The 13207-nt window shown below is 52.8% G+C and overlaps 1 protein-coding gene across 2 annotated transcripts in view; it reads right to left on the bottom strand.

Annotated features, from left to right (window-relative positions):
• Positions 1–12249, bottom strand: part of wu:fc17b08 (uncharacterized) — a 91149-nt gene extending 78900 nt beyond the window's left edge. For both annotated transcript variants that reach the window (XM_060916862.1, XM_060916863.1), the window contains exon 1: positions 12120–12249. In XM_060916862.1, coding sequence (XP_060772845.1) covers positions 12120–12216 — 97 coding nt within the window. In that variant the 5' untranslated portion in view covers positions 12217–12249. The remainder of the gene's footprint in view (positions 1–12119) is intronic.
• Positions 12250–13207: the final 958 nt, after the last annotated feature.

The following is a 13207-nucleotide window of genomic DNA, read 5'->3' as shown; positions in this document are numbered from 1 at the left end:
GCCTCTCACACACACACACACACAGCTCAACACCACTGCTCACAGCCTCACACACACACACAGCTCAACACCACTGCTCACAGCCTCACACACACACACAGCTCAACAACACTGCTCACAGCCTCACACACACACACAGCTCAACACTGCTCACAGCCTCACACACACACACAGCTCAACACTGCTCACAGCCTCACACACACAGCTCAACACCACTGCTCACAGCCTCACACACACACACACAGCTCAACAACACTGCTCACAGCCTCACACACACACACACACACACAGCTCAACACTGCTCACAGCCTCACACACACAGCTCAACACCACTGCTCACAGCCTCACACACACACACACACAGCTCAACACAACACTGCTCACAGCCTCACACACACAGACACACACACACACACACACACCTCAACACAACACTGCTCACAGCCTCACACACACACACCAACACAACACTGCTCACAGCCTCACACACACACAGCTCAACACCACTGCTCACAGCCTCACACACACACAGCTCAACACAACACTGCTCACAGCCTCACACACACACACACACACACACACACAGCTCAACACCACTGCTCACAGCCTCTCTCTCACACACACACACACACACACACACACAGCTCAACACCACTGCTCACAGCCTCTCACACACACACACAGCTCAACACCACTGCTCACAGCCTCTCACACACACAGCTCAACACTACTGCTCACAGCCTCTCACACACACACACACACACACACAGCTCAACACAACACTGCTCACAGCCTCTCACACACACACACACACACACAGCTCAACACCACTGCTCACAGCCTCTCTCTCACACACACACACACACACAGCTCAACACCACTGCTCACAGCCTCACACACACACAGCTCAACACAACACTGCTCACAGCCTCTCACACACACACACAGCTCAACACCACTGCTCACAGCCTCACACACACACACAGCTCAACACACCACTGCTCACAGCCTCACACACAGCTCAACACACCACTGCTCACAGCCTCTCACACACACACACAGCTCAACACCACTGCTCACAGCCTCACACACACACAGCTCAACACCACTGCTCACAGCCTCACACACACACACAGCTCAACACAACACTGCTCACAGCCTCACACACACACACAGCTCAACACCACTGCTCACAGCCTCACACACACACAGCTCAACACCACTGCTCACAGCCTCACACACACACAGCTCAACACAACACTGCTCACAGCCTCTCACACACACAGCTCAACACAACACTGCTCACAGCCTCTCACACACACACACACACACACACACACACACACACACACACAGCTCAACACCACTGCTCACAGCCTCACACACACACACACACAGCTCAACACAACACTGCTCACAGCCTCTCACACACACACACACACACACACACAGCTCAACACCACTGCTCACAGCCTCACACACACACACAGCTCAACACACCACTGCTCACAGCCTCACACACACACACAGCTCAACACACCACTGCTCACAGCCTCACACACAGCTCAACACACCACTGCTCACAGCCTCACACACAGCTCAACACACCACTGCTCACAGCCTCACACACAGCTCAACACACCACTGCTCACAGCCTCACACACAGCTCAACACACCACTGCTCACAGCCTCACACACAGCTCAACACACCACTGCTCACAGCCTCACACACAGCTCAACACACCACTGCTCACAGCCTCACACACAGCTCAACACACCACTGCTCACAGCCTCACACACAGCTCAACACACCACTGCTCACAGCCTCACACACAGCTCAACACACCACTGCTCACAGCCTCACACACAGCTCAACACACCACTGCTCACAGCCTCACACACAGCTCAACACACCACTGCTCACAGCCTCACACACAGCTCAACACACCACTGCTCACAGCCTCACACACAGCTCAACACACCACTGCTCACAGCCTCACACACAGCTCAACACAACACTGCTCACAGCCTCACACACACACACAGCTCAACACAACACTGCTCACAGCCTCACACACAGCTCAACACAACACTGCTCACAGCCTCACACACAGCTCAACACAACACTGCTCACAGCCTCTCACACACACACAGTTCAACACAACACTGCTCACAGCCTCTCACACACACACACACAGCTCAACACAACACTGCTCACAGCCTCACACACACACACACAGCTCAACACCACTGCTCACAGCCTCACACACACACAGCTCAACACCACTGCTCACAGCCTCTCTCTCACACACACACACACACAGCTCAACACCACTGCTCACAGCCTCACACACACACAGCTCAACACCACTGCTCACAGCCTCACACACACACACAGCTCAACACAACACTGCTCACAGCCTCTCTCTCACACACACACACACACACAGCTCAACACCACTGCTCACAGCCTCACACACACACAGCTCAACACCACTGCTCACAGCCTCACACACACACACAGCTCAACACAACACTGCTCACAGCCTCTCTCTCACACACACACACAGCTCAACACCACTGCTCACAGCCTCACACACACACAGCTCAACACCACTGCTCACAGCCTCACACACACACAGCTCAACACAACACTGCTCACAGCCTCACACACACACAGCTCAACAACACTGCTCACAGCCTCACACACACACACAGCTCAACACCACTGCTCACAGCCTCTCTCTCACACACACACACACACACAGCTCAACACCACTGCTCACAGCCTCACACACACACACAGCTCAACACAACACTGCTCACAGCCTCTCACACACACACACACAGCTCAACACCACTGCTCACAGCCTCTCACACACACACAGCTCAACACCACTGCTCACAGCCTCTCACACACACACAGCTCAACACCACTGCTCACAGCCTCACACACACACAGCTCAACACCACTGCTCACAGCCTCTCACATACAGCTCAACACCACTGCTCACAGCCTCACACACACACACGCAGCTCAACACAACACTGCTCACAGCCTCACACACACACAGCTCAACACAACACTGCTCACAGCCTCACACACACAGCTCAACACAACACTGCTCACAGCCTCACACACACAGCTCAACACAACACTGCTCACAGCCGCACACACACAGACACACACCTCAACACCACTGCTCACAGCCTCACACACACACAGCTCAACACCACTGCTCACAGCCTCACACACACAGCTCAACACAACACTGCTCACAGCCTCACACACACAGCTCAACACAACACTGCTCACAGCCTCACACACACACAGCTCAACACCACTGCTCACAGCCTCACACACACAGCTCAACACTGCTCACAGCCTCACACACACACAGCTCAACAACACTGCTCACAGCCTCACACACACACAGCTCAACAACACTGCTCACAGCCTCACACAGACACACACACAGCTCAACACAACACTGCTCACAGCCGCACACACACACACCACTGCTCACAGCCTCACACACACACACAGCTCAACACCACTGCTCACAGCCTCACACACACACACAGCTCAACAACACTGCTCACAGCCTCACACACACACACAGCTCAACACTGCTCACAGCCTCACACACACAGCTCAACACCACTGCTCACAGCCTCACACACACACACACACAGCTCAACACTGCTCACAGCCTCACACACACAGCTCAACAACACTGCTCACAGCCTCACACACACACACACACAGCTCAACACTGCTCACAGCCTCACACACACAGCTCAACACCACTGCTCACAGCCTCACACACACAGACACACACACACACACCTCAACACAACACTGCTCACAGCCTCACACACACACCTCAACACCACTGCTCACAGCCTCACACACACACACCAACACAACACTGCTCACAGCCTCACACACACACAGCTCAACACCACTGCTCACAGCCTCACACACACACAGCTCAACACAACACTGCTCACAGCCTCACACACACACACAGCTCAACACCACTGCTCACAGCCTCACACACACACAGCTCAACACAACACTGCTCACAGCCTCTCACACACACAGCTCAACACCACTGCTCACAGCCTCTCACACACACACACACACACACACACAGCTCAACACCACTGCTCACAGCCTCACACACACACACACAGCTCAACACAACACTGCTCACAGCCTCTCACACACACACACACACACAGCTCAACACCACTGCTCACAGCCTCACACACACACACAGCTCAACACCACTGCTCACAGCCTCACACACACACACAGCTCAACAACACTGCTCACAGCCTCACACACACACACAGCTCAACACTGCTCACAGCCTCACACACACACACAGCTCAACACTGCTCACAGCCTCACACACACAGCTCAACACCACTGCTCACAGCCTCACACACACACACACAGCTCAACAACACTGCTCACAGCCTCACACACACACACACACACAGCTCAACACTGCTCACAGCCTCACACACACAGCTCAACACCACTGCTCACAGCCTCACACACACACACACACAGCTCAACACAACACTGCTCACAGCCTCACACACACAGACACACACACACACACACACACCTCAACACAACACTGCTCACAGCCTCACACACACACACCAACACAACACTGCTCACAGCCTCACACACACACAGCTCAACACCACTGCTCACAGCCTCACACACACACAGCTCAACACAACACTGCTCACAGCCTCACACACACACACACACACACACACACAGCTCAACACCACTGCTCACAGCCTCTCTCTCACACACACACACACACACACACACAGCTCAACACCACTGCTCACAGCCTCTCACACACACACACAGCTCAACACCACTGCTCACAGCCTCTCACACACACAGCTCAACACTACTGCTCACAGCCTCTCACACACACACACACACACACACAGCTCAACACAACACTGCTCACAGCCTCTCACACACACACACACACACACAGCTCAACACCACTGCTCACAGCCTCTCTCTCACACACACACACACACACAGCTCAACACCACTGCTCACAGCCTCACACACACACAGCTCAACACAACACTGCTCACAGCCTCTCACACACACACACAGCTCAACACCACTGCTCACAGCCTCACACACACACACAGCTCAACACCACTGCTCACAGCCTCACACACACACACAGCTCAACACACCACTGCTCACAGCCTCACACACAGCTCAACACACCACTGCTCACAGCCTCTCACACACACACACAGCTCAACACCACTGCTCACAGCCTCACACACACACAGCTCAACACCACTGCTCACAGCCTCACACACACACACAGCTCAACACAACACTGCTCACAGCCTCACACACACACACAGCTCAACACCACTGCTCACAGCCTCACACACACACAGCTCAACACCACTGCTCACAGCCTCACACACACACAGCTCAACACAACACTGCTCACAGCCTCTCACACACACAGCTCAACACAACACTGCTCACAGCCTCTCACACACACACACACACACACACACACACACACACACACACACACACAGCTCAACACCACTGCTCACAGCCTCACACACACACACACACAGCTCAACACAACACTGCTCACAGCCTCTCACACACACACACACACACACACACACACAGCTCAACACCACTGCTCACAGCCTCACACACACACACAGCTCAACACACCACTGCTCACAGCCTCACACACACACACAGCTCAACACACCACTGCTCACAGCCTCACACACACACACAGCTCAACACACCACTGCTCACAGCCTCACACACAGCTCAACACACCACTGCTCACAGCCTCACACACAGCTCAACACACCACTGCTCACAGCCTCACACACAGCTCAACACACCACTGCTCACAGCCTCACACACAGCTCAACACACCACTGCTCACAGCCTCACACACAGCTCAACACACCACTGCTCACAGCCTCACACACAGCTCAACACACCACTGCTCACAGCCTCACACACAGCTCAACACACCACTGCTCACAGCCTCACACACAGCTCAACACAACACTGCTCACAGCCTCACACACACACACAGCTCAACACAACACTGCTCACAGCCTCACACACAGCTCAACACAACACTGCTCACAGCCTCACACACAGCTCAACACAACACTGCTCACAGCCTCTCACACACACACAGTTCAACACAACACTGCTCACAGCCTCTCACACACACACACACAGCTCAACACAACACTGCTCACAGCCTCACACACACACACACAGCTCAACACCACTGCTCACAGCCTCACACACACACAGCTCAACACCACTGCTCACAGCCTCTCTCTCACACACACACACACACAGCTCAACACCACTGCTCACAGCCTCACACACACACAGCTCAACACCACTGCTCACAGCCTCACACACACACACAGCTCAACACAACACTGCTCACAGCCTCTCTCTCACACACACACACACACACAGCTCAACACCACTGCTCACAGCCTCACACACACACAGCTCAACACCACTGCTCACAGCCTCACACACACACACAGCTCAACACAACACTGCTCACAGCCTCTCTCTCACACACACACACAGCTCAACACCACTGCTCACAGCCTCACACACACACAGCTCAACACCACTGCTCACAGCCTCACACACACACAGCTCAACACAACACTGCTCACAGCCTCACACACACACAGCTCAACAACACTGCTCACAGCCTCACACACACACACAGCTCAACACCACTGCTCACAGCCTCTCTCTCTCACACACACACAGCTCAACACCACTGCTCACAGCCTCACACACACACACAGCTCAACACAACACTGCTCACAGCCTCTCACACACACACACACAGCTCAACACCACTGCTCACAGCCTCACACACACACAGCTCAACACAACACTGCTCACAGCCTCTCACACACACACAGCTCAACACCACTGCTCACAGCCTCTCACACACACACAGCTCAACACCACTGCTCACAGCCTCACACACACACAGCTCAACACCACTGCTCACAGCCTCTCACATACAGCTCAACACCACTGCTCACAGCCTCACACACACACACGCAGCTCAACACAACACTGCTCACAGCCTCACACACACACAGCTCAACACAACACTGCTCACAGCCTCACACACACAGCTCAACACAACACTGCTCACAGCCTCACACACACAGCTCAACACAACACTGCTCACAGCCGCACACACACAGACACACACCTCAACACCACTGCTCACAGCCTCACACACACACAGCTCAACACCACTGCTCACAGCCTCACACACACAGCTCAACACAACACTGCTCACAGCCTCACACACACAGCTCAACACAACACTGCTCACAGCCTCACACACACCTCAACACCCCACTGCTCACAGCCTCACACACACAGCTCAACAACACTGCTCACAGCCTCACACACACACAGCTCAACAACACTGCTCACAGCCTCACACAGACACACACACAGCTCAACACAACACTGCTCACAGCCGCACACACACACACACACACCACTGCTCACAGCCTCACACACACACACAGCTCAACACCACTGCTCACAGCCTCACACACACACACAGCTCAACACCACTGCTCACAGCCTCACACACACACACAGCTCAACACAACACTGCTCACAGCCTCACACACACACAGCTCAACAACACTGCTCACAGCCTCACACATACAGCTCAACACAACACTGCTCACAGCCTCACACATACAGCTCAACACAACACTGCTCACAGCCTCACACATACAGCTCAACACAACACTGCTCACAGCCTCACACACACACACAGACACACACACAGCTCAACACAACACTGCTCACAGCCTCACACACAGCTCAACACATCACTGCTCACAGCCTCACACACACACAGACACACATACAGCTCAACACAACACTGCTCACAGCCTCACACACACACAGACACACACAGCTCAACACAACACTGCTCACAGCCTCACACACAGCTCAACACAACACTGCTCACAGCCTCACACACACACCTCAACACAACACTGCTCACAGCCTCTCACACACACAGACACACACACAGCTCAACACAACACTGCTCACAGCCTCACACACAGCTCAACACATCACTGCTCACAGCCTCACACACACACACACCTTAACACATCACTGCTCACAGCCTCACACACACACCTCAACACATCACTGCTCACAGCCTGACACACACACACACCTTAACACATCACTGCTCACAGCCTCTCACACACACACATGCAGACACACACACAGCTCAACACATCACTGCTCACAGCCTCACACACACACACACCTTAACACATCACTGCTCACAGCCTCACACACACACCTCAACACATCACTGCTCACAGCCTCACACACACACACACCTTAACACATCACTGCTCACAGCCTCACACACACACCTCAACACATCACTGCTCACAGCCTGACACACACACACACCTTAACACATCACTGCTCACAGCCTCACACACACACACATGCAGACACACACACAGCTCAACACATCACTGCTCACAGCCTGACACACACACACACACCCCTCAACACCCCACTGCTCACAGCCTCACACACACACACACACACACACGGGCTGTGCCGATAGACGATACCATCGCCCATCGACGATGGTGGTCATCCATCACGATGGAGAGCCACCATCGTGATACCACGCCCCCTCCTGTCAATCATGCATATACGGTATCATCTGGGCCTATTTAACCTAAAAAGTTATTTTTTTGTTAGTTTAGTTAGTTTTGTTTAATATATACATATATTATATAACAATTATAAATACATAATTATATAAATTATAAAGTAATATCCTATTACGGCGGCACGGTGGTGTAGTGGTTAGCGCTGTCGCCTCACAGCAAGAAGGTCCTGGGTTCGAGCCCCGTGGCCGGCGAGGGCCTTTCTGTGCGGAGTTTGCATGTTCTCCCCGTGTCCGCGTGGGTTTCCTCCGGGTGCTCCGGTTTCCCCCACAGTCCAAAGACATGCAGGTTAGGTTAACTGGTGACTCTAAATTGACCGTAGGTGTGAATGTGAGTGTGAATGGTTGTCTGTGTCTATGTGTCAGCCCTGTGATGACCTGGCGACTTGTCCAGGGTGTACCCCGCCTTTCGCCCATAGTCAGCTGGGATAGGCTCCAGCTTGCCTGCGACCCTGTAGAAGGATAAAGCGGCTAGAGATGAGATGAGATATCCTATTACCGCTTGTTCACGTAGGCTATGGTGCAGGGACGTGCTAGTGAACATAACATGTGGTTACACATACAGTATGCTACTAATAATAAGTTTTGACTTCATTTTTTAGCCTAAACTATACTTTTAATGTAAAATTCATCATGTTGTTCAAACAAATAGCCACTATTAACGACTTCAGGCGGGAAATATTGCACCCCAAACGGCAGTGAAGCGCAGACTTCGGCAGAAGTCAAATAGCTTTAATCTGGTAAATAGGCCTACTTTCAGACACAAAATGGTCCACTCTAATAGCCCTTTTCCACTACCCTTTTTCAGCTCACTTCAGCCTGACATGGCTCACGTTTCAACTACTTCAGAACAGCACGACTCAGCTCGCTTCAGCCCTGCTTAGCACCCAAAACTCGCACGGTTTTGGAGTGGGGCTGAAGCGAGCCAAACCGAGCGGGGCTAGGGGCGTGAGCAGACACTCCCCTGTGCACTGATTGGTGAGGAGGCGTGTCCTCACATGCCCACACACGCCCCGCGAGCACGCTGGGATCTGTAAACACCGTAAACCTGGAAGAAGAATTACGAGAATTTCTGAAGCCTTATGCGCCTCGCCTCATCTATACGCTCTTGCCAGTATCTGTTGGCGTTGTCGGTGACAACAAGCCACAGCACCAAGACCAGCAACACTAACGACTCCATGTCCTCCATGTTTATTGTTTACTATCCGGGTCGTGAGACTACCGCTTAAAAGATCACTGATGTCACTGTTTGCGCCGCTTAACGACATCACGTGACGTCCACCCACTTTCGCTAACTCCACCCAATGTGTCCACCCACTTCCAGCCAGCACGGTTCAGCGCGGTTGTAGTCGAAATGCAACTCCAACAGCCCCGCTCAGCTCGACTCAGCCCAACTCAGCACGGCACGGCTCAGCCGCGTTTGTAGTGGAAAAGCAGCAAAAGCCATAATGTCAAACCAAATGGAAGAATGAAGGTGATTCTGACAAATGTAAAGACAGTTTAAAAAAAAAAAAATCAAACCATGATTTTAAAAGCTGGCGCAATAATTCAAACACTAATAAATTGGAAAAATTAGCGCGTTCAAGTGCGCACTAAAGGCCGAAACGCATCTTCAATTGATATGGTGTAAATAAACAATGAGTAATAGCTTAAGTGTAGTTTCTTCTCATAGTTTGAATACTAGTCTTTCATTGTTAGAGCAGATTAATATCTTGCCGTGATCAGTGAGTGCTCGGGGAGGTTCATTTCCACCTGCGCTTTGCGCAGCTCATTTCTCCGAAGCCAGCTGTGCGCAAACGCAGTGTTGACTGCTCGGCAAACTCCAAACGCTCGGTCTGTACTGGCCCTCTGTTGCGCAAGCGAGTTGGTTATGGCCAGGTTCAAATTGTGCCCAAAACAACTTAATCACGGCCATTTCAATTGCCTGATGGCTGTGACAATATTCTCCCCGTTGTTGCAGGCGATCTTTTTCTCCTCTATTTTCCATTCGGCAAGTGTCTCGCGCAATGCGTCTTCTAAATTGTCCGCTGAATGCGTCTCTGGCATGAAACTCGTCTGCAGGCATTTGGACTGCATTGCCCACTCTCGGTCCACATAATGTACGGTAGCTGACGTATAGGGCATCATGTTGCAGCTGGACCACATATCCGTTATCAAGGCCAAATATTCCACATCACCTAGCGCTTTTTTTTCTTTACGTGCCAAAGCCTTGGATGAGTATCTAATACTTTTAATAATAATAATAATAATAATAATAATAAATTTAATAATGTGGTATTAAAATCACCCCCCGCCCACGGTATGATCGTCCATCACGATGTTTGCACTGTAAACATTGTCGATGCCAATTAAGGGGACATCACACAGCCCTAACACACACACACACACACACACCTCAACACAACACATCACTGCTCACAGCCTCACACACACACACACAGCTCATCACTGCTCACAACCTCACACACACACAGCTCAACACAACACATCACTGCTCACAGCCTCACACACACACACACACAGCTCAACACAACACATCACTGCTCACAGCCTCACACACACACACACAGCTCATCACTGCTCACAACCTCACACACACACAGCTCAACACAACACATCACTGCTCACAGCCTCACACACACACACACAGCTCAACACAACACATCACTGCTCACAGCCTCACACACACACACACAGCTCATCACTGCTCACAACCTCACACACACACAGCTCAACACAACACATCACTGCTCACAGCCTCACACACACACACACACACAGCTCAACACAACACATCACTGCTCACAGCCTCACACACACACACACACAGCTCAACACAACACATCACTGCTCACAGCCTCACACACACACACACCTCAACACATCACTGCTCTCTCACACACACACACACACACCAACACAACACATCACTGCTCACAGTCTGACACACACGCGCTAACCCGCTCGCTTCCTACACAGGAACTTCACTTCGCATTCATCACTGCAACAAGGAATAATCCCGAGTTATTTCTGTAACAGTGCAACAACCCAGACTGAGCCCTCAACTGGGGGAGAGAGAGAGAGAGAGAGAGAGAGGGAGAAGGGGAGAGAGAGAGAGAGAGAGAGAGAGGGATAAACAGCCGTGTTGTTGACGGTTTTAGCGCCGCTAGCAAACATCAACATTCCTGCAGCCGACTTTCATTCAAACCTGAAGCGCACAAACACCGAGCAGCAACAAAAACAGCTTGCTGAAATCTACCACATATATCTTACCCACACAGTCAATGAGTTTAGACCGCCACGAATCCAAATCCTGCCGAAAGCCGCGCTTCTCGGTGCTGTAAACTCGTCGCTTGCAAAAACTCGCCATTTTCTGCGCTGCGAGTCCGCCGGCAGCGCGCACGCCCAGTGCACACGTCATGACGGGGCGCGTGCACTACACGCACGCGCCGCTTCGCACGCGCTACACTACCACTGAGCCGGAAGCGTTCTTCAGCGAAGAGCTGAGAGTCCACACAGCTCCACACACAGCCCCACATCCACACACACAGCCCCACATCCACACACACACAGCTCCACATCCACACACACAGCCTCCCACACACACAGCCTCCCACACACACACAGCCCCACACAGCCTCCCACACACACACAGCCCCACACACAGCCCCACATCCACACACACAGCCCCACACAGCCCCACATCCACACACACAGCCCCACATCCACACACACACAGCTCCACATCCACACACACAGCCTCCCACACACACACAGCCCCACACACAGCCCCACATCCACACACACAGCCCCACACAGCCCCACATCCACACACACAGCCCCACATCCACACACACACAGCTCCACATCCACACACAGCCTCCCACACACACACAGCTCCACATCCACACACACAGCCCCACACAGCCCCACATCCACACACACAGCCCCACATCCACACACACACAGCTCCACATCCACACACACAGCCTCCCACACACACAGCCTCCCACACACACACAGCCCCACACAGCCTCCCACACACACACAGCCCCACACACAGCCCCACATCCACACACACAGCCCCACACAGCCCCACATCCACACACACAGCCCCACATCCACACACACACAGCTCCACATCCACACACACAGCCTCCCACACACACACAGCCCCACACACAGCCCCACATCCACACACACAGCCCCACACAGCCCCACATCCACACACACAGCCCCACATCCACACACACACAGCTCCACATCCACACACAGCCTCCCACACACACACAGCTCCACATCCACACACACAGCCCCACACAGCCTCCCACACACACACAGCCCCACACACAGCCCCACAT

The sequence above is a fragment of the Neoarius graeffei genome, chromosome 3 (genome assembly GCF_027579695.1).
Source record: "Neoarius graeffei isolate fNeoGra1 chromosome 3, fNeoGra1.pri, whole genome shotgun sequence".
Classification (NCBI taxonomy): Eukaryota; Metazoa; Chordata; class Actinopteri; order Siluriformes; family Ariidae; genus Neoarius; species Neoarius graeffei.
Note: the sequence above shows the minus strand (reverse complement) of the source record. Positions and strands in the feature narration are given on the sequence as shown.